Genomic DNA, 22,428 nt, shown 5'->3' on the forward strand with positions numbered 1-22,428 from the left:
AATTTACCTTTCTATTTTTAAAAAATGTGATTTTTAGTCTTTCCTTTTACTCATTTTGCAATGATAAAAGCTATTACTAAATGTTGACGTATATATAAAAACATTAATATCATATATCATGTAAATTTCATCGTTTTATTATTTTTGTAACGGTAAAAGAATGATACTAAATATTAAATTTAAATATAAAGAAGCATTTTACTATTATTTTCAAAAAAGAAATGAAGGCTAATGAAATGATTCTATATAATTGGATTTTTGTTTTTTCTTACCGGTAACTAAGAATTTTATCCAGATGAAAATCGATAAGGAAGCAGTGTTGGGTTGAGTGTCTCCCTCTCCGTCGCAGCAACGGAGTAATTAAACGTCGCCGTTTTGAATTTCGCCATTCACGCCTTCGTGCAACCCAGGCTTCAGTGGGAGCACATGGCTTCCATGCATTCCAATTTCGTCCCCAATTTGTCCTTCAATCGCTTCCAGGTAACCCTCCTAACTTCAACTTTTCGCCTTATCTGCACTTTACATTAACACTATAAACAAGAAAGAAAATCAATTTCTGATATTACATGCCTTTGTTGGATGGGAAATTTAGCTAATTTAATTTGTATTATACAAATGTTGAAACTTGCAACAAACCTCATAGACACCACCATCATCGTACCTTGTTGGTGCTGGTATTGTGCAACGTGGAGTTATTTTGAGCAATTATTGTAGAAGGAGGGTTCCTTGCATAAAGTGTGAAAAGAAAGATGAGGAGGAGCACATTAAGCATGTGTCGGTGGAGCGTCCACCCTATCACAGTTACTTTGACTCCACCTCTGGCCAGCTCGAGCCGGCCTCCGGCGCCCGAGCGAGTATTCCCAGTCAAGAGTATTGGCCTGAGGGAACTGCTAGTCGTGTGAGGGCGGCAAGGGCACCGGCTCCAACTGCTGAATCAACAACCTCTCCATCTTATGGAGCCAAGCCTGGAAGTAGGAGGAAGAACTACAAGGCATCTGTTCCTGCTGCTGCTTCTTCTTCGTCTCAGTCCACTGTGGAATTTTCTGGTGCTGGCTCTGGCTCTTCTGAGCTTTTGGTTGAATCCTCCGAAGAATCTCAGGATCACTCGTCTGAGTTTGTTGTTTATCAGTCTGAACCCGAGGAGGAAGAATTGAGTGAATATGAGTTCAATAAGAGAGTTGGACTTTCTCATCCGTTTGTTGATCCAAAGACTAAAAGGCCGATAGAGGGGGTGCTTCCCAATGAGGAGCTGTGGTGGAATTGGAAAGAGTCGGACAAAGAACAATGGTCCAGGTGGCAAAGGAGGAAACCTGATGTTGAAACGGTTAGTGTTCATTTTTTGTTTTCGTGCTTTATGATCGGAATTTATTTTGGCTGTGGATTAATTCACGATGGTCAATTTATGGATTAAAAGGTCAAGTGGGCAGTTCATTTTTTCTGTTGGCAACCTGGTTAACAGACTACAACGATTTGGGATGTAAAATTATTTTCTTGTCAGGTGCTCTCAGTCACCATTTCAGATACTTCTATTTGTTTGATCATCCATGGTCATGTTCATCAAACAATAGGTCTAAAAGCCAGTCATATATGTTGAAGTCACAAATTCTATGTTTTTTAATTAAGTTTTACATCTTGAACCTAAACTCCTCTTTCATTTTTCAGGTTTTCCTGAAAGCTATGGCAGAAACTGGACAAATAAAGCTTCACGGTGAAGAGCCAACATTAACAGAAACTGCCCTTTATCGAGCAAGGCGTGAAATTTATAAAGAAGAAAGGTATTGTTGACTAACACTCACAACATAACTCTGATAAGCCTAGAAATAAAAATGGTATTTGTTGTAGTGCATTCAAAATGTAAAACATATAAGAGCTGCAAACAAAGTGATTAACTAGATAGGTTAAACAACAGTTGCTTGAAGATTGGAAAAAATTCTGAAAGGACTGAGAAAATGCATGTGAGTAACCTTCATATGCTAAGAAGACTACTTGACACAAATCACATCGTGAATTAAGTGTAAGGAGAGTAACTTGACAAAGTTCTTACTGTTCTGGCCGGACATAAGCTGCTCCAAGTTTATTTAAGCCCCTCCTTTACATGTACTTTTTAATAAACTGAGTTTAAAAAAGTGGTACCAGTCAATATGCTTCATTCATTTAAAAGGTTCAAGTTTGAGTTCTGCTTCCTTGTTAAAACGGATGTACTATGTGAACAACAGATTCCAAATTAAAGATGTGTCTTTTCAAAAATGAAAGGAAAATATACTATTAGTTGTTGTTTTTTAAAACAAAAGTAAAGAGAATACTTGAACGCAAGAAAAAATATTTGAGAAAACCTACCTACTATGGCTGTGTTGGGTTTTAATGTGCCTAAGCATAAGTGTATGGGGTTGAATTTAATTTTTCATAATTGTAAATTCATATAGAAGAATTAATTTTAAAATTCAAAATGGTTTTATCTTAAATTGTGGCACACAAAATATTCTTCATTTTCTTTTGCTTTAAACCGTGAAAATGTCAAGTATAAAAGCTTCCTGTATTAGTTTGTGTCATCACATGATTGAATCAATTAAAATACTCCTGATTTTTGCAGGCTGCAGGCTGAGCAAGAGAGACTGGAAAGAGATGGTCCAATTGCATACTATTCAGAATGGGTGAAAGCATGGAAAAGGGACACATCTCGCGAAGCAATTCAGAAGCATTTTGAAGAGACTGGAGAAGATGAAAATGCACAACTAGTTGAAATGTTTTGCCACCAAACTGACCGAGAGTATCGGGTGATGATGGGGACTGATTATCGAATTCAAAGGGACCCTTTAGCAATGCGAATGAGGGAGGATCAGATAAAGCAAAGTACTGACTTATAAACATAAATATTTGTGTCATGGCTGTATCTTTTTAGTTTCTTAATCTTTTAATGTGATACTGCCATTCTTCTTATTTCTTGAGTTTAAATTTGTTTCACTTTAATTAGCTCTTTGTTAAAGAACCATTTAAAGGCCTTTTTTCTCAGAAAAAAAAAACACTACTATGTATGCTGTTATTTTGACCAAGTTCTGAATGTATTTAAGAAATAAGAGAATAACTAACTGAAATTATATCAGAAAGGAGAACTTTGACTTCCATTTGTTATTATCTATTTACTGATCATCTGTTTTTCTTCGAAGGCCTTTTTTTTTCTTGTTCTTTTTATTCTATATCAATATCATAACAATTAACTAGGAGTTTTCAGCATCTTACATTTTGTTTTTGTCCTTGAAACTTCTTGCTTGTATTTATTCCCTGTTTACTTAATTTAATGTATCTACTTTTACCTCTAATATTTAGTGTTAAACTATTCACCTGTTGCCTGTCGTCATCATAATTTATGCATTGGCATCTTCTTATCAAACAATTTTGCTCACTTTACTGATAATAGTTTAATTCAGAATATTTGGTTAAAAAATATTCATCTTTCTTGCAGTATGGGGTGGAGATCCAGTTTACCCGACTGTGAACTATATTCAAGATCCAAATGAAGTGATTGACTACAGGGGGCCAAATTTTCATGAACCAACGCCAAATATGGTGGCTTATCTGAAGGAGGTTATTTACTCTAAGATCTTCTCCTTGTTTTCTTATTACTCCTTTTTTTTTTTGTTAAAATGGGAATAAATTGCAATAGTTAATATCTTTAGACGAATGTGAACATATATCTATAGGATGGCTAAAATAATTGGCATAAATTCTCAAACTCTAAAAATTATGTGCTTGATACTACTTATAGTGTCTCCAAAATATGAACTTCACTTGGTAATTTATTGTTATTTTATCCACTTCATAAGTTGATCATTACAAAATAATGTCATGGTTTTAACTCGTTAGATATCTTGTATTCTCTTTCAAATTCCATAAAAAAAGTAAGACAATTCTCCATGTTGGTTATAAGATTAAGTTGAATCTGTTACTGTTAGATTCATTTCAGTTCTAATCCTTTCAATTTTACTTTGTTGCTTTATGAGGATAATCCTCCAAAGCACTTGACATAGTGTTACAAATGTCGTTCTGTAGACATTGGCCAAATTTTGCCCTCAAATATATGATTTTTGACTTTTTTTTTACTCTTTGTTGAAACATTCATTTTCAGACTTACATAATGCCAAGACCAAATTTTTAATTAAAATTGTGATTATTTTATTTACGCCGCAATTTCTGAATTTCTTTTCTTTTTCGATCAGCATGGAAAACTCACTTCAAGGGATGAATTTGACAAGACTATGGCCGAGGAAAAGACTGAACTTGTTGAGGTAAGGAAGTTTGAACTTGATAATATTAATTGATTGGATTATTTTGCAAACTGATGAGTTGCATATAGGGAATTTCTTTCTTGAAGAAATTTATTGTTTGGTTTTATTTTATATGATTTGCCTTAACTTGGTTTAGATTAGATTCATTTGGGCAAAAAGATTAAAGTAAAAGAAAGGTGAAAGGTGGGACTCTACACTCAACTAATGTTGAGGGGCAAGAGGTCGGAGTTACGTAGACTCAAAGCATGGGAATTTTAGTTGGCTCTTTTGAACTAAGTTTAGTTCACATATACCAAGGAGGCACGGAGTATCATTTACTTGTCTTTTTTCCAATTCAATATACCAATTCTGCTTAATGGGACGGGAAATTGTCATTTTATTAGGAACCTTAAAGTCTCATTACTCCTAAAGAATTATTTCCGTTGACACAATAGTTGGGGTGGAGGACTCGTGAAATATAGTTTTGTTATGTAAATTGACTTTCATTAGGTTTTCTGCCTGTCACTCACTTCCATCAGGTTGTCTGGACCACTAATCAGAATCTGGATGGATATTTAAAATGGTAGAGAAAGCTATAAATTCAAATAAGAAGAATGTCTCTTTATTCTTCTTTGATTTTATTTGTTAAAGTTGAGCCATAACACGGGGAAGATCCATTTGAAAGTAAATATTTAATGAGTAAGTTTTCTGTTTATCATGGCAACCTATAATATGATCCTTATATCTAATTTATAGCAGGATAGACATGACCTTTTCGAAATTTCTCAAAAGTTGTACACAAATTTATAATTCGTTGACCACTGAATTCTTATGGAATAACTTAGTACTGGTTGGTTTTTTCATCTGAACTTTCTTACTTTACTCAGTGTAAAGTTATGAACCTCTTATAACAAATACTTTCTGCTTTGCATCTTCCTCCATTTAATACTACCTTTGACCAGTCATTCTATTATATGGTCTGATACCCTTTATTTTGTATTATGGCAGATGACGGACATGGATGAAGCTATGGCCAAAGCTGTTGACATTGGGGAGAATGATGTGAGATTATAGGATTTCATTTACAATGGTTGTCTAGTTAGTTTTATTCCAAAATGTTCGGCTATAAGAAATATTTTCTCCCTTGTTTCTCTCTTTTTTACCAGGATGAAGAGGATAGTGATGTTGAGGAGGTAGAGGAAGGGGGAGAGGAAGAGAAGCTTAGTGATTATTGGAGTGTGTTGAAAAGTACCCCTGAGCTTCGCAAGTCAAAGGTACTCTTGTAAATAAAATATTTTCTAGTAGTCGTTTCTCTGCTGGTTTCATCTGCTTTCTAGTTAAGTAGCCTCAGATGGATCAAAGACTTTCTGGTATCTCCTATTATTGGGATGACAATGAAATCAGAAATCGTTGACATATATTTTTTTATATTTCGCTCGTTTCTTTCTCATCCGTAACATTGTTTAATTGACAAAGCATCCCTTCCTCTCCTTGAATATGCAGCCACAGCCAAAGCCAAAGAAAAATGGTGCTATGTCACTGGACGAAGCTGTAGAGGATTCAGAAAACTTGACTGATTTCCTCATGGACTTTGAAGAAGAAGAATGACATGCATCCTCTGTTGCATCTCAAGTGGAGTATTGTATTGCTTTGTAGACAGAATAGAAGGTTTGGTTGTTAATCTTCTTATGTCAATTTCTATACCCTCTAAGTAAATTCTAGGTAGGCACAGCCACAGTGGATGTGTGTCCAATGCGATAATTATTAGAGTGCGATTCTGATTCAAGGGTGGGTTCTAGTTTCTGTTAAGCACTTGTTCCCTAAACATGTCTACATTAACAATTTTGAAATCCCTCTTCATACGGAACCTAGCAGATAAATTTACTAGGGAAGTGACCATTCCAATATATTAAACATATTGGTGCATATTGTAGTTTTTTGGTGCAAAATAGATGTTAAGTCACGTATCTTCTTTCTCAAGTAGTTCAGATAACGATGTCCTCGTTCATTGAGATTTACGACCTCCCTCAGAATTTGGCCCAAGGCATGTACATTTACGACCTCCAGATTTGGTTACTTCAATGTATTTGTGTCCAGCACTTTTGTTTGAACCATTAGAATAATTTTATTTAATCAGATGGCTATGGTTCATTTGAAAGAAATTATCACTTGTGGCAAGCCACATCTCAAATATGGCATCAGCACACCCCAAATGCCAAAGTGGGAGGTAAAATGGTAAAGGGAAAGCTTTAGATAAAATGCACATTTTAGTTATAAAGAATGACTTATAATCAATAACAAAGTATGACGTCAATATATTATTGTAAAACATGCATAAATCATACTTAGCGGTAATATTTTCTGTAATTGAGATTTTATAAACAATTATTTTATATATTAATATATGTAATCACAAGGCGATCATTTTTTTAGAGAAATTAATTAGTGGTAACTACTTTTATACAGAGTATATCAAATTAGGCTTATTGAATTTTAATAAAATTAAGCTTAACAAAAAATGTAGTCACACGTGAAAGTGTCTGTATTTTCAATGCAACCTTTTTTACCAAAAAAAACTTCAATTACTAGTAGAAAGAATTACCAGTTAATTTGTTAGGAAGGAGGAAACGTTGTAACGTTTCATGCAACTTACTGGGCCAGGTTAAGCTATAGATTTTCTGCATTCAATTAACTATTTGAGCAACTTTCATTCATTCTGAAATGAGCTTTTCAAATATAAAAAGTCCATTCCAAAATGAATAGGATATGTCCATGATTTTTTATTGGATGCAAGAAAGAAAAAAAGGTCACATTTTCAGTGTTCTTTTGGGTAAATGATGTAGAACATTTCTTTCTGTATCCAAACCTAATCTAGTCACATCCTTTTCTTTTGAAAGGGTAATCCAGAGTGCAAAAATAACATTCTGAATATTTTCTTTCTGAATGAAAGGAGGTGTGATTTGAGTTTTTCAGTGTATGCAATAGCCGGATCCTATGTATGAAAAAAAGTTGAAGAATGAGCAGAATTCAACAAGGTAATGATTAAAAAAATGAAAGATAACTAATGAAATATCCTACTTTGAACAAAGGAAACTCGATGACTCTGACCTCAATCCCAGAGTTAGGTATTGGCTCTGTATCTTCAAATTTGAAATCCCATGTGGAATTCAACTTCAGTAGGAGGATCTTGTCTGGAATTTCTTTTTCTTAAGCTTTGTTTGGATCTAGATTTTTTTTTCTTTAACTTTGTTTGGATCAAGGTATAAGTAAAAAGGTAAAAAAATAAGAGAAAAGTTAGTTAAGTTGTTTGGTAGAAAAGTGAGTTGAAAAGATTTAGAGAAAATGAGTTGAAATATTTGTAAAAAATAATATTGATGTGACTAACATATAAAATGAATAATTGTATAATTAATTTATTTATAGAAATATCTTTATCTTAAAATTATGAAAAGATTAAATAAAAATAAAAATGAATGTTTTTATATAAAGGTTTACACATTTATTTATATATTTAAAGGAAAAAAATTGTAATTATTTTTTTAACATTAAATTTAGGAAAATAATTTGTTTTATGGAATATAAATCATTTTTATAATAAAATCAAACAAATGATTTAAAAAATTAAATTAAAATGTAGTTTTGTTGTTCAAAAAAACAAAACTAATTTGTATGTTTTTTTATAATTAATATTTCATGTTTTAACATTCAATTCGGAAAATAATTTCTTCTCTGAAGTAGAAATAGATTTTATAATAAATAATTAAATTTATAACTAATAATACATAGTTCTGCAATTTAAAAAGAAACGTACATGAGTTTTTCATCCAAATAAATCTTTTGGAAAAAGATAATAAAATATTTGATAATAAAGATGCAAAATATTACATCAATAATTTATATTAGCCATTGATTATTTCTTTTTGTATAATTATTATGTCTTATGATATAATAGATTATGCCTAAGATCCATCATCACCTTCTTCTTTGCAAGCTTTTGTCTTACCTGCAACTGTCTTTCGAAAATGGTTCCGTTAATTAATTACATGGATCAATTCTTGAATTCTCGACCGTTGCTAGTGAGTACCTTGAAGCTCGATTTCGAGAATTTAAAGAATAATAAAAGTTAGAAATTAAGACATTAATGAAAAGTAAATGATGAATATGTGAATTTTGGTGATAATTATTAGTGTCACACGTGTGCTTGAAAAGAAAACAATTCTTTTAACTAAGAATTAACATCTTAAATAGGTAAATGAATAATGAATATCCTATATTAGTCTAAAGTGTATTTTAAGTCTTCTTTTTCAAATATGAAAAACGTACTCAAAGGAACAAATAAGTAATTTGTATAAAATATATATTTGTAAATTGATGAAAAGCGTCTACGTTTTAGTAAAAAGTTTATTTATATTATTCAGTGTTGTGATAAACTGAATATTATTAGATTCTCATAAATATTATCTGTATAATTCAAAACATGAATATAACTCAAAAAAATTCGTAATTATTAATGTTGTCATTTATAACGTGGTTTGAAGTTTTGTGTTAAGAACTTTTAATAATATATTCGTGGATACTTATTTAAAATTCAAAGTATTATTATGTTCAAATCTGGTGGCAATATCTATAAACAAATAAGGACGCAGTGACCATGTTTGAAAATTCTGTGGTTTCATTTTTCAAACGTGGAGAAACATAAAAAAATGCTATGCAACTTATTTGACTAATTTTTATAAATGGTACTATATATATAATAGTATTATTACACTTACGATGCAGCGTGTGTGTTGCGCGCGTGTATTTTGCCTTTTGCATAAAACTCGTCACTATTCTCCCTCTCTTGTCATAATTTGATGTTTGACTCTACCATGTGCTATTGCGTTCTACGAAGCACCATTCGCCACATTATAAAACTTGTCACCATCAACCAAATAATACACCCCAAAATCAACAATCACTGCAAAAATAAAATAAAAATTACAGCCTCAAAAAGTGGTTTAGGATTATATTAGGAAGAATAAACACAGCTTTTCTTTCTTTCTTTTTGGATCTTAGTGACTTCCAGAGCATATTTGGGTGAAATCTAGTGAAGTTAAAACCAAATCTAATAAAAAGCCCAGGTGTGTTCTTCTCTACCCCTAGATCACAATTATTTATTCTCTCTGCCCTACACTATCCATCTGATTCTTCTCCTATATCTTAAAAGTGCCCTACAAATTAAAATATCATTCCTTTTACCAATATTAAATCCCAGCAATTGAAAAATGTTACCAATATTATAATGAACTTTATGGTCATAATTCTCTGCAGAATTAATACCATCATTGATGTCTAACATTTTCTAAACCAAGAAATGTGTTCAACCCACTTGCCTTGCTTGGAATGTGGTCCCATTAATAATACACGGATTCCTACTTGGCCTTCATATTCAAATGCATCTTTGACACAATTTTATATCATCAAACCTTTCAAATGTATCTTAAGGGATACACCACAACTTTTAAATTCACCCCTTCTACAATACCAATATCCTCGAACCTATATTCAAAGAAGAGAAAAAAAAAAAAAAAAAAAACCCATCTCAATTGGTGTACAATTTTTCTACTCTATTTTATTCTCAACCCCTACCCAAAACATCCTTAGCATAGGTGCTTCAAAAAATTGATTTCTCTTTCACTGTTCAAGGGGACACATGATTGATATCTCCTACACCATGGGGGAGAGTCATGTGGTGCATGCTCATGTAGTAGATGTTCATAAGAGAGACAAAAAGAGAGAAAAATGCATTAGGGTTGAAGAGAGAGTGGAAATATTATTAATAATCTAATGACAAGGAATTTGAGATTTGACTTGAAAGACAGAATGTTTATTGTAGGTCCATTTTCACTAACCAGGATGATATAGAAATGATTAGCAAGTATGGTGATGAGCAAACATGAATTTATTATTATAATTGCTATAATTAAAACAAAAACTGTGTAATGGGTTTATTATGTTTGAGATATGTCACCCAAAACATGGCCAAGAAAAAATCCAAATAGATGCTGCCTTGCTTTCTTGCTCTGCTCCCTGGCTCCCCAGTTACCTTTGAAAAATGGCAAAGAAAGAGAGTGAAACACACAAACATTTGGTCAACATGTTTCATTCTCTCTATACCAATGTTTATGCTCTTCTTTCAGGGTGCTTCGCTTACGTTTCAAAAAACACACTTATGGCTAAACCTAAACTAAACCAAACCCCTTTTGATTTATTACTTTTAATTATGCTTAGTCACACTCTCAACCTTTCTTTATCATTAATTACTCCCACTCATGTCATGTCATGTCATCCCATGCCACACACCAAAATCATTAAGACTCATCCCATGGGCTCCACCTTATTATTCTCTTCCCTTTGCCTCACTCTAATCACTGCTTCACAACTTTTTAATCATCATAATTACTATAACGATTATTTTAATTATATGTTTTAGCATCTAAGTTCATTTCCAACTTTATTTTCAAATTAATCATGCGTCCTGTAACAGTACAATCTCAAAGTTTTCTCTAAATAAACAATATTTTTTTTTCTATATATTTACGACAAATATATAAATGTAGTAGCTAGGATTAAAGTAGGTGCGTGAAAAATTAAAATCACATTTGGAAAGAATATAAAAACATTTGACCTATGTTGAATTCATTTATTTTATTATTTTACACAATGAAATGAATTGATTTAAAGATAATGATTATGTAATAATTCATGAGTTTTATAAGTATGGTGTGAAATGGGACAAGTGTGTTGTTTTTGTTGTTGGGACAGGGATGGGTTGAGCAAAATCTGATCCCTACAAGTCTATTTCTCATGATTATTATATACCAATTTTCTATAAATTCGAACTATATTATTTATTTTCTTTCTTATCATTAAAAGATACTTAAGTGAGCCTAAATATGAAGCAATAATATAATTAAGGTTTAAACATTTGCAATTTCTTTCAACAACCAGTTAAATTAAAATAAAATAAAATAAACTACCTAATCATATAGTCTAATCCCCCATTCCTGATTTGTTGCGTGTTTAAAAATTAAAAAATATTTTGAATCCAAAAAGAAAAAAATATTTTGTTTTTCTTTTTTCCATTGGAATTTGGTTTAAATATGATAAAGACTAGATATCTGAAGAGCAGTTCATCATCCAAATCGACCGAAAGTTACGTGACCTATTAATTTGTTACTAAGTTGCGTGACAATTTAAATTATTATTTACACTTTTTTCTTAAAAAATAAATCATAAATTAATAGTTTATCTTGTATAATGTATATATAACACTGACATATCATTAACAATGACTAATGAATAAAAAGTTTACGATAAAATAAAGTTCTATAATCAATGTAACGATCCAAATTTATAATACAATATTTTATTGTAATATAGAGATGTTCCTATTACTTTCCTAACATTTTATTAGTAACTATACACTTAAAAGAAAGTTGTATAACTAATGTGACATTAATTCCAAATTTATAATTCAATGTTTTCTTAAATACAATATTTTAAATCACATTATTTCTGAATAATTCAAATATTTACTTCATATATATAAACAAAGGGTTAATTTTTTTAAAATATTAATAGACTTAATTTTATCATGTCATGTCACTACAATCATAAACATAAAGGAAGAAGAAATATATAGAGTTATTTATTTTATAATTATTTTTATTTAGTAAGGTATTTTTTATTTTATTTTGATTATTTATTTATAACTATATTTATTTGGTGTTTTTAATCTTATTTTATTTATTATTTTATGACTATATTTCTTATATTAACTATTTATGATAGTGTAATTGTTAATATCGAAACTATATATCGATACTGTGATAATAACCTAAAATTAGAAATGAATAAATTATTATTAGTAAAATAAAAGATTTTAGGAATTGTAGAATGAAATAATTGTTTTAAATATCTAAGTTATATTTTATGTTGATAATAAATTATATATCGTGATCTAAAAGTTGTATACTCGTTAATTGTAGAATAAAATAATATATTTTTTAGCACGATAATTTTATTCAAATTATATTCTGTTTATCATATGATAATAATGGGGTCAATTTTTTCTCAAATTCAAAACGAAATTGAAAGCAAAGAAAATAAATACCACTTAAATTAAATCAACCACTCATTCATTATCATTCCACGTTTATTATAACTGTAGCTTTCTTACACTTTCTTCTAGTTTAATCGACTTAAACTTTAAAACAAAAACAAAAAAAAATATTTAATAATATCAACTAAAGATTATAATATTTTATTGTATATAAGTGGGTGTAAACCTCACCTTATAAGTCGGTTTTATGAGGTTGAGTTAAATTTAAAAATCACTTCTTAACGTGGTATCAGAATCATTTTCGAGTTCATCTTAACGAAAATTTATTGAGTTTATCAGGTCACCCGTTGATCATTATCGGACCATCCATAACATATAAATGGATGCAAATCTCACCTTATAAGCCAGTTTTATAATATTGAGTTAGACTTAAGTTCACTTCTTAACCTTCTTTGTCAGGTTTTTATTTTATTTTATTTTAATAATTAAGTATATATCTTTGTTTGACCAACTCAAACTCTCAGTCTAGTTATGGTAATTAAGTAAATTCCCATCTCAGAACCAGGACTCTAAAATTTAAATCTCTGATATTATAAACAAAGTTAATACAAAACCACGGTCTTTTTTGTAATTGTTGTAATCGGGTTTTTTTATATGGGCAAATTAAAACCAGAAATTGGGATTTATTATATAGAATAAAATTCTGAGTTGAGAAGCACATGCATCTCTTTTCTGAGATTTTGAATCTTTGAAGGACAATGTTTCATTAACCGTATATTGTTTATCACAAAAAAAAATGAGAATGTAGGATGATGTTACACGTGTTTATGGAGTCTACCTCACCATTGCAGGTATTGATATGAAATGATTGGCACAGAGAAAATCTGGAACATATCCTATATCTTTTTCTCAGCCAATTAATGCATAAGTTTTATATATTTAAATTGTTAGTAGTAAACAAAAGCATTAAGGCTGAAAATAATATAATGTAAATAAATAAAAAATAGTTAGGAAATATAAAATGAATTAGAATTATTATTAAAGTAGATAATTTGATGTGTGATAGGTATGTGAGGTAAGTGAGAAGAAGTGAAGAGTGGAAAAGAAAGTATGATAGTGGAGTCACAAATTCCGCAAGATCCTCGAAATTATTGCATGTTGAAAGCCGCCCTCCCCCACAATTATAACATGTCCTTTTTAGTCAATAACCCCAATTTCTATACATGCCTTCTCTCTTTTCTATCCATCTTCATTTCCATTATTTTTACCTTCATTCATTCAACCCCAATTAACCCTACATCTTTCCTCACTAACCATTACCCTATAACATCTCACCACTTTTCTCCAACTTCCTAACTCCTATGTATCATATATTTGTATCCACATTTTACAACATTATCATCAATTCGAAGTTTAACTATGATAGCCATCACATCAATCAAAAATAACAACATAATCGATTTTATAAAATTAAATTGTATTTAAAGTTCATTTTTTAATATGGTATCAAAGTTATTTAGAATCTATCTTAATGAGTGTTTATTAATCTTTTCATATCATTCATTCACCATTAAATCGTTATCGGATTATCATCTATAATATATAGTCTCACCTACAAGTTAATAGTCAATTCTTACTTTATAAATCAATTTTTGTAAGAGGTTGAGTTAGAATTAAAATTTATTTTAATAAATATTATGCTCAAATTATGTGCATGTTTAATTTTATGAGTTCACATATATGAGCTTCATAACCACCATATTCTTTGAATTCTTTTTATGTTGTGTATTTTACAAGAGGTTTATGTTATATTGACTTGTGGGAAATATTCATAGATGCGCATTCTTGTATTATTATTATTAACTGTGCATATTGACTTATAGAATAAGATTTTTATCATTATTAACTGTGCATTTTGATATGATGTTGTATCAAGAAACTCTAATAAAATGATCCATGAGAAACTATTATTGGAGATCCCACATCGATTAGAGATTAGAGCCTTACTTAATATATAAGTGGGTGCAAACCTCAACCTCATGAGCCGGTTTTATGGGATTGACTTAAGCTTAAAGTTCACTTCGTAATAACTATATAATGAAAGTTTGAATATATGTTTGTTTTCATATTTTAAATTTTATATCTAGTTTTTAATTTCTTTTATTGAAACATCTTTTGCCTACATGTCATTATGATAAAATTTTTGAAAGAAAAAAAAACATGTATTAGACTATTTGATGATAAGAATATTAAATTAAAATTCGTTTTCATATAAATAACAGATAATTAGTGAGCTATATGAGCAGAATTTTTAATTATATTTGGAATAAATTTTCGAATATAAGAACTAAAAAAATAAGTTCAAATTTAGAGAAAAAAAGTACAAATTTTAAAAACTAAAGTTAGAATTAAATAAATTAGTATTTTGTTTTGTATATAACTCGCACAAGTCCCGTACATCTTAAAAAAAATATTATCAATTTTTTTATCAGAAAAAAAATAGAAGACAGAAATAAGTGTCTTAACTCATGTACAAGAAAAGTTTCAGAACAATTGTCCCAAAAAAAAACTTACATTCTGAACATACTCTTAATAACAGTTATATTTTTAAAAATATAACATTTGTAGGTTGTTTTTTTTATTATTATTATTTTGAATGATTGCGTGATGGACATGTTTGACTCAAACACATTCGAGTAGTAAATTTCCTCACTTGCGATAATGTATTTTTTTTTCTCAATGATTTGATAATTTCTCTAAGTTGTCACAGTGAAAGAAAGAAGGAGAAGAAAAAGTAGAGATGAAAGGATAATACAGAGGGATTGAAAATAGACACGTTTTGATGAGACAAACAAAGGTAGGGTTTGAATTAGATACATCATGGCCACATCACTACCATTTTAACAAGATATAATGTACCAAAAGCAAGTTAATTAGGTCCCATGAATTCTACTTAATAGTGCCCGAAAGCGATCACAATTCAATTCGTTAATAGAGAACTCCTAGAAAGACATTTTTTTCTTTCTATTTTTTCCTTAAATTGTTGTATAACACTTTTTTTTTAGGACAAATTTTCATTTTACTCTATTTCAATTGTTGGAAGATGAGTGACAAGTGAAATTTTACAAGTTTATGAGAATAATTAAATTATTTAAAGTTATATAATTTTAAATTTTACTTAAATAAATACAAAATTATATTTTTTATATTCTCTTATTTTAAATTTATGTATTATCTATTTATATCCTTTCTCGGATTTGATTTTAATTATGATACTTTCGAGTTTACTTATCTAAAAACATTGGTGACATATTCAATATTAAGATATCTCTAAAAAAAACCATTAAATAAAAAAATAGAGATACAAAATAATTAATTAATTAGATATCACTTTAGAGACTACAAAATTATTGGTATCTAAATTAATTTTTATTATTGATAAATAGTTTTTAAATTGGTATCTAATTATATATCAATGTTTTAGCTGATAATTTTAGAATCTAAATAATTAGTAGCTAATTATATATTAATTTAAAAACTATTTATCAATAATAAAAATTAATTTAAATACCAATAATTTTTTTAGTATCTAATTTAGTTAATATAACAACTAATAATTTTTTTTTAAAATTGATTTATATTTAATGATTTTTTATTAATGTTTCATTATTTTATATTATTTTTTATTAATATTAGTGTGGAAGTTTCTTCCTTAAAGTGAATTGTTAACTTTTTTTTTAAGATATAAGTCGATGTTATTTTTTAATTGAGGTTATTTAATGTTTTCTTTATCATCATTATTGATACTTTTCGAATAATCTCAAATGCAATTTTTTTTTAGTCAATTAAGATTATTTTTAATTAATTTTAGTCAAAGTGTTTTTTTATTAATGTTGTTCATGTGAAAATAAAATAAGAAACTCTCAAAAGTGGCCTAAGAAAAAAAAATAAAAATTAAATAAAGTCAATAAGGTAAACAAAAGAACATTCTTTAATGCTTAGTTTTTGTAAAGGCAACAAAGAGAAGTGATTAAATCCCAACCAATTAGTTTAATCACTGTTTGCATTCAACGATGATAATAAAATTCTATGATATTGATGTACAACACTATCATTTTTTTTTATCTTGAATTGAATTGTTTGGAGGTCATCTTATTAACTTTCACTCCAACTTTTGAAGGACGTTATAGTTTCCTTAAGGTTTTAAGTAGTTCATCATCTTCACTTAATCCTTCCTCCTTGTCCAGCTTTTCAATCAGAACTTGGAGACAAAATTGGCTTCTAATAAAATACTAGCTCAGATAGATTCAACTATACATGCGACCAAGATGATTTGACATGACTCTTTGAGCCTCTTGTTCACCACTTGAAAGAGGCCCAAAACAATTTTGCAAGACTAAATCTTGAGAAATCGATTTAGAAGTAATTTGTTTGACAATAACTAATTTAGAACTTATTGCATTAATTGCATATTTGAGATGAGAGGATCCTTTTAAAATACCATATTTTTCAATGGGCAATGAGTCCTTCTTTTGTAGTAAATCATTTGATTCATGGACATCCTCCAAAGAGGGTATATTAGCAAAACTATAGCAAATTTATTAAACTTTTGACCAACAAAAGATTTAGCCTCCACTTGACCAATAACAACTTCTACAAGGTGATTAAGATCAATAGTAGTTCCCTCAACTTCCACCACTCATGCATTACGAAGAGGTAAATCATATATTTACACATTTACCATGTTTCTCTGTGATACCAACAACTTCCTTGTGAGAGACATCATTAATTTCTTTTGTTTGGTCAGTCACAACTTTTTACTATACAACAAAAAGTGTGGACAAAGCAGTAGGCGGTTTGCCTGTGTTATTGGGGTTATCAAGATGTTGTCTGCATTTAGAAATATCATGCCCTCTTATTTTGCATTAAGAGAAATGTAGGCAACTTCTCAAATTCAATATTTGCAATAAAAGTAAAACCAATTCTTTCCACCAAAATTTGAGGCAAAGCATATATGATATCAATATCAACCAACACTCTAACAAAAAAATCTTTAGATTTATTCATTGTGCATTCATCAAGAGAACGAGGAGTATAAATCCATCTCGCTTTAAAGAAAGTTGTTTTTGGTTGTCAATATTTCATAGGAAGACCATGAATTCTAACCCAACATTGAGCTTTGGTAAGTTTCGTAGAAGATGATAAAAAGTCTTTAGTCCAAATACTCTCAAGATACCTGGATTGAGATTCCAAGATCCTACTTTTAGGACTCTTCTCATGCCTTCAAGAAAAGAAAAGACAAATTCATAAAACTTTTTTTCTAGAGGAATAATTTTTCAAAATCCCATAGATTTCCAGACAAGATCCAACTTTTTGCACACATATAGAGTAAGAGGTTTGTTACCTTTGGATAGTATTATTCTTGCATGAGGGTGTTTTTTACAATCCGCGACATCTTCATCAATTTGAACAAATATCAAATCTCTTTTGGATAAAGGAGAAAACAACTGTGAAAGAGAAATTTCACAAACATTATTCAAGATTTGTGAAAAAAAAATCTTTTATACTTGAACCACATAAAATAATTTAACTTTATGAATAGGTATAATCTACCTATATATCGTTTGTGTTAATATATGAGTTTTGGTCTAATCTCCCATATTTTTGTATTTTCTTTCTTTTTTCTTTTTTTTAATAATATTTTTTTTCATGTGAAATAAAAAAATAACAAGATTGATCCTTGAGACGCCTAGTAAAAAAAAATGAAAACCGTAAGAATTTATTCCCCCAACTTAAAATTTATCATGTTGATCTTTATATTTGTGTGTGTGAATTATTTTTTATCAATACTGATATTGTTATTTGATGATAATTTTTGTTTTTTTAGTAAATATTTAATTGAAATTTTTTTTTGTAAAATTTCCACCGAATGCTGGGCTTTGAATTGTCAATTTTCGAATATTTTCATGAGATAAGAAAACAAACAAGTGGATACAGTTCTTGAGAATCGTTATTATTCAAGTTAACTAGGTTTAATGATATTTTATTTTCTTAAATTTCCTGGATACAAAATTAATTGAGGTGATGAAATGGATCAATTTAAAGTAAACTTCCAACTATTAAAAATAACTTTTATTTTTTAAATAAATTGAGTCATAATAAATCCGTGGAATAGTTGAAACTCTGGGAATGTGTGTGTGGGAAGGGAGGTATGAAAAAAAAAAGTATGAAGCACTTCTAATGATTCGATATAACAGAAGGAAAATTGATGTAAAATTAAAGTTATAAACAATATTTAATCTTGAAAAGAACTAAAATTTGTGCTGATGATTTTGCAAACATGGTGGAAATTAGACATAAAGAAAGAGGCACAGCTAAATTTAAATATATTAAATTATATTCTTCCAAAACCGAGGCAGAAATGGTCGTAGAGAGAGAGAGAGAAGGTGACGATGGATCCAATTCGAAAGCGTCAAAAAGGGAAACTAAGAAATCCAGAGAGACGAATTTGGTGGGACCCTCAAATCTAAGCCATGAGCTGTTGCTTTTTTGACATTTCTCACTTTTTCTTTCTCCTCTCTCTTTCTTTGCACTAACCCACAAACTCACTTATCAATTCAAAAATGTACGAAAATGAAACACTACCTAGCTAATCTCACCTATTTCTTCATCATTCATGCAAAATCACTTTTTTATTTTATTTTTATTTTATTTTAAACTCTCTCTATCTCCACACCCATTTCCTACAACCTTATCCTTCCCCACCCATCTTAATTATAAACTTCTAAATATCTACAATTTCTAGAGAACATCACAATTATATATTGAGTAGAGATATGAGATAATAGGTTATAAACACAACAAGAAATTACAATATACAAATACATATTGGGAAAGTTAGAATTCAAAAATCACTCGTTCAATTACAATTTATATATGATTTTTTTTTAATTTCTAATAATTTTATGAGTGTTGTTTATTAGTAGGAATAACTTAATAAAAATAAGAAAGCATATGTAGCATATAGTGTATAGCTGTATAATGAGAAAATGTGATGGCAGAAAAAAAAAGGGAGAAAAATTGATGCATGATGATAGTGTAGTTGATGGTCTTGGTCATGATATTATTAAGGACCCACTAGTTGTTGAGTTTTAATCTACTTGTAATGTTTCTTTCTTCATTTCTTAAATTAATATAGGCCCATGCAAGAATTAAGATTGTCTACTGCACTCCAGGGACCTACCTCTGTTTTTAAATTAAATTTAAGAAAATTGAAGTTCATGTATCAGAATCAGGTCAGAATTTGTCTATTTGTTTGCACGTGTGAATGGTTTGAATTTTTTTGAGATGAGTGCACCAGGTAAGCTTCCTCCTTCTGATGTGATATTATGAGGGTTGGAGTCAGAAAACTCATATCAGATTGAAAGACACTTCAGGTTTAATCAGAGGCACCTGATATTATATATATATATTTGAGTTAGACACATAGATAGATAATTCTATTGTATTATAATTTTCTTAGCAATTATCTGTTCTAGTTTGAAACTTAAGTTTCCATTGAATTGATATCTTGTCAAATGCTAGAGAGGGCAATAATAATTGAAGATAAAATCAGAAGGAAATACGAAGAACATTCAAGTATAGATTATATTAAATTATAATCAATGAGAAAATGCATTTCTATAGCTTTGTGCATGTTGACAACTTTGACCGGAATGTTGTAAGAGCTAAGTTAAAATGGAGAAAGGTTGCATAGATGGTACAGATATTAATCTGCAATATCTTTTGCTGCTTTTAATTCCCACATATGATAAAGATTTGCACACTTAATTATAGTAATTATGTGCAGAAAGGAAGAGTATGTTGCAAGACATGCAACAGAAAACCTATTACTGCGCATGCAAATTATGTATGGATTTCGAAAGTTAATTGTTTATATTATAGATCCTAAGATGCACAGGACCACAAGGACTTAAAGGTTGTCTGGTACTGGCTTGGTACTCTTATGTAACTGTCGCAATCAAGGGATGCCCAAAATTTAGGATCAAAGCCAAGGTCACTGCATCTTTGTCTGATGATTCTCCTTCGGAGTTAGGACTATGGAGAGTTGCCTATGGACTAGGTGATCATTTCTTGTGCAATTCAACAACATCAATGTGTGTCTGATCTGTCTGCAATCATATGACTAATTAAGAACAGTTATTTTATTTATATTTTACTATTCACTGTAAAAAGATACTGTAGGAACACAATTATGTTTTTCAATCATTTGATTAATGAATTTTTTTAAAATTTCTTTATGTTTTAAAAAAATATTAGTATAATAAAGTATTTTGTATGGGTTATTAAAAAAACAGCTCTAATTTTAGTAAAAAAATCTCTAACTTGGGTACGTTTTGCATTAAAATATAAATAACCTTGACTTATAGTACTTTCCTGATATGTAATGTCTTAATTCAGTATTATACACACGTATATATTTGTTTTTTTGTCTTCTTGTTTCTACAAGGGGTCGGTAGGCATGCAACCAGCTATACACATAGTTGAATGACACTTTTTGACTCTTAACCAAAAGGAAAAGAAATAATTATACTTTTAAATAATTTTAACCCTTTTTATTTATCGACCCAAATCTTTTAAGGTAAAATGAGATTGAATTAGGTTTAAAGTCTACTTTGTAATATGGTATCAGAGTGATTTTGAGTCTATCCTAACGAGTGTTTGTTGGATTTATTAGATCACCCGCTATCGGCCTATTATCGAATCACCCATCATATGTTATCTCACGCAAGGTGTGTTGAAGATCCTACATCGACTAGAGATGAAAAGATTTCATTATATATAAGTGGGTGTAAACTTTAAACTCATGAGCTGATTTTATGAGGTTGAGTTGGGTTTAAAGTACACATCATAGTAAAAAAGATGTTTTTTTATTTATTTGTTAAAAGGGAAAACAAAATATGATGCCATTTTTTTTTTAAATATTAAAATTGTTAATGATTCTTTGATGAAGCACGGTTTTGTATAGATTAAAATCGGAGAAGATAATAGTTGTGATTGAAAAAAGAAAAATTAAAGAAAAAGGTTTGTGGGATCCATGGATATTAAATATTTGTGTTATTAAAAAGAAGAGGACCCAAGGGTGGGGAACCATTTATAAATCTGAAGCTGGATCCTTTGCCCCACCCTCTTCCATTTTCAAAATTTCATTATCTATAATCTGCCCCACTAAGTTTATCATTCTCAATTCAAATACTAATTTTAAGACCATACATTCAATTCCCCATGCCACATTTATTTCCATTCCACCTCTTTCTTTTTACTTTCCACAACTGGGAAATTCATTCATCTTCAAATTATATTTTATTTCATTTTGTAAGGTTATAGTCACCTCCAGTTTTTTGGGAAAACTTTATCTAGACTGTTAAAAGACTATTATGCCTCTAAAAGTATAAAAATACATTATACTTGTTTAATCTAACTTTTATTATATATTATTTAACTTTTATAAAGTAATAAATATCTTGCTTTTCTTCCTGAGAGTACAAATTGGGACGCAGAGAAATTTGTTAATAATCACCTGACTATCATAAATTAAGGAGGAAAACCGACAAACGGAAAAGGAAGACGTTTATGAGAATTTAGAATTTAGCAGTGAATATTTTTTTAACTTACTTTTTTTTAAAAATGGATCCATGATATTTTATGTATGATTTATTTGTTCTTACAAGCCTAATTTTTTTAGAGTAACTTTTTCTTCTTATTTTTCTAATCTTTTCTGTTTTTAGATTGGAGAAAAATCTGCAAAAATATTATGATGCTCAATTCAGTCTGAGTAAAATTTGCAGTTTTCTATACCACTTACATATTTCTATTATTTATATTTTTTGGTTGGATTATTATAATCATGAATCTTCCTAAAAAATCTAAAAGAAGACTCAATCACATTTTATAAATAATATAATAATATGATATATTAGTAACTAAATAATATTTAAAAATCTTGTTGTTTGGGTTTAACTATGTGAATATAGATCCATGAAATGTCAGTAATCTGATTGT

At 29.5% G+C, this 22,428-nt stretch overlaps 1 protein-coding gene across 1 annotated transcript; it reads left to right on the plus strand.

The window, feature by feature from the left end:
- Nucleotides 1–140: 140 nt before the first annotated feature.
- Nucleotides 141–6,242, plus strand: PTAC12 (plastid transcriptionally active 12). Its single transcript, XM_068640567.2, has 9 exons — nucleotides 141–480; nucleotides 644–1,324; nucleotides 1,663–1,775; nucleotides 2,591–2,850; nucleotides 3,461–3,582; nucleotides 4,215–4,283; nucleotides 5,271–5,324; nucleotides 5,429–5,536; nucleotides 5,766–6,242. The coding sequence occupies exons 1-9, from the start codon at nucleotides 427–429 to the stop codon at nucleotides 5,868–5,870; spliced, it is 1,566 nt and encodes a 521-aa protein (XP_068496668.1). The 5' UTR covers nucleotides 141–426; the 3' UTR covers nucleotides 5,871–6,242.
- The last annotated feature ends 16,186 nt before the right edge of the window (nucleotides 6,243–22,428 follow it).

Source organism: Phaseolus vulgaris, chromosome 6, assembly GCF_051622355.1.
Source record: "Phaseolus vulgaris cultivar YP4 chromosome 6, ASM5162235v1, whole genome shotgun sequence".
Taxonomy (NCBI): Eukaryota; Viridiplantae; Streptophyta; class Magnoliopsida; order Fabales; family Fabaceae; genus Phaseolus; species Phaseolus vulgaris.

Coding starts and splice junctions, on each gene's coding strand:
- PTAC12 (XM_068640567.2), top strand. CDS start 427: ATGGCTTCCATGCATTCCAATTTCGTCCCCAATTTGTCCTTCAATCGC. Junction 1,325..1,662: donor GGAAACCTGATGTTGAAACG/GTTAGTGTTCAT, acceptor TTCATTTTTCAG/GTTTTCCTGAAAGCTATGGC. Junction 3,583..4,214: donor TGGTGGCTTATCTGAAGGAG/GTTATTTACTCT, acceptor TTTTTCGATCAG/CATGGAAAACTCACTTCAAG.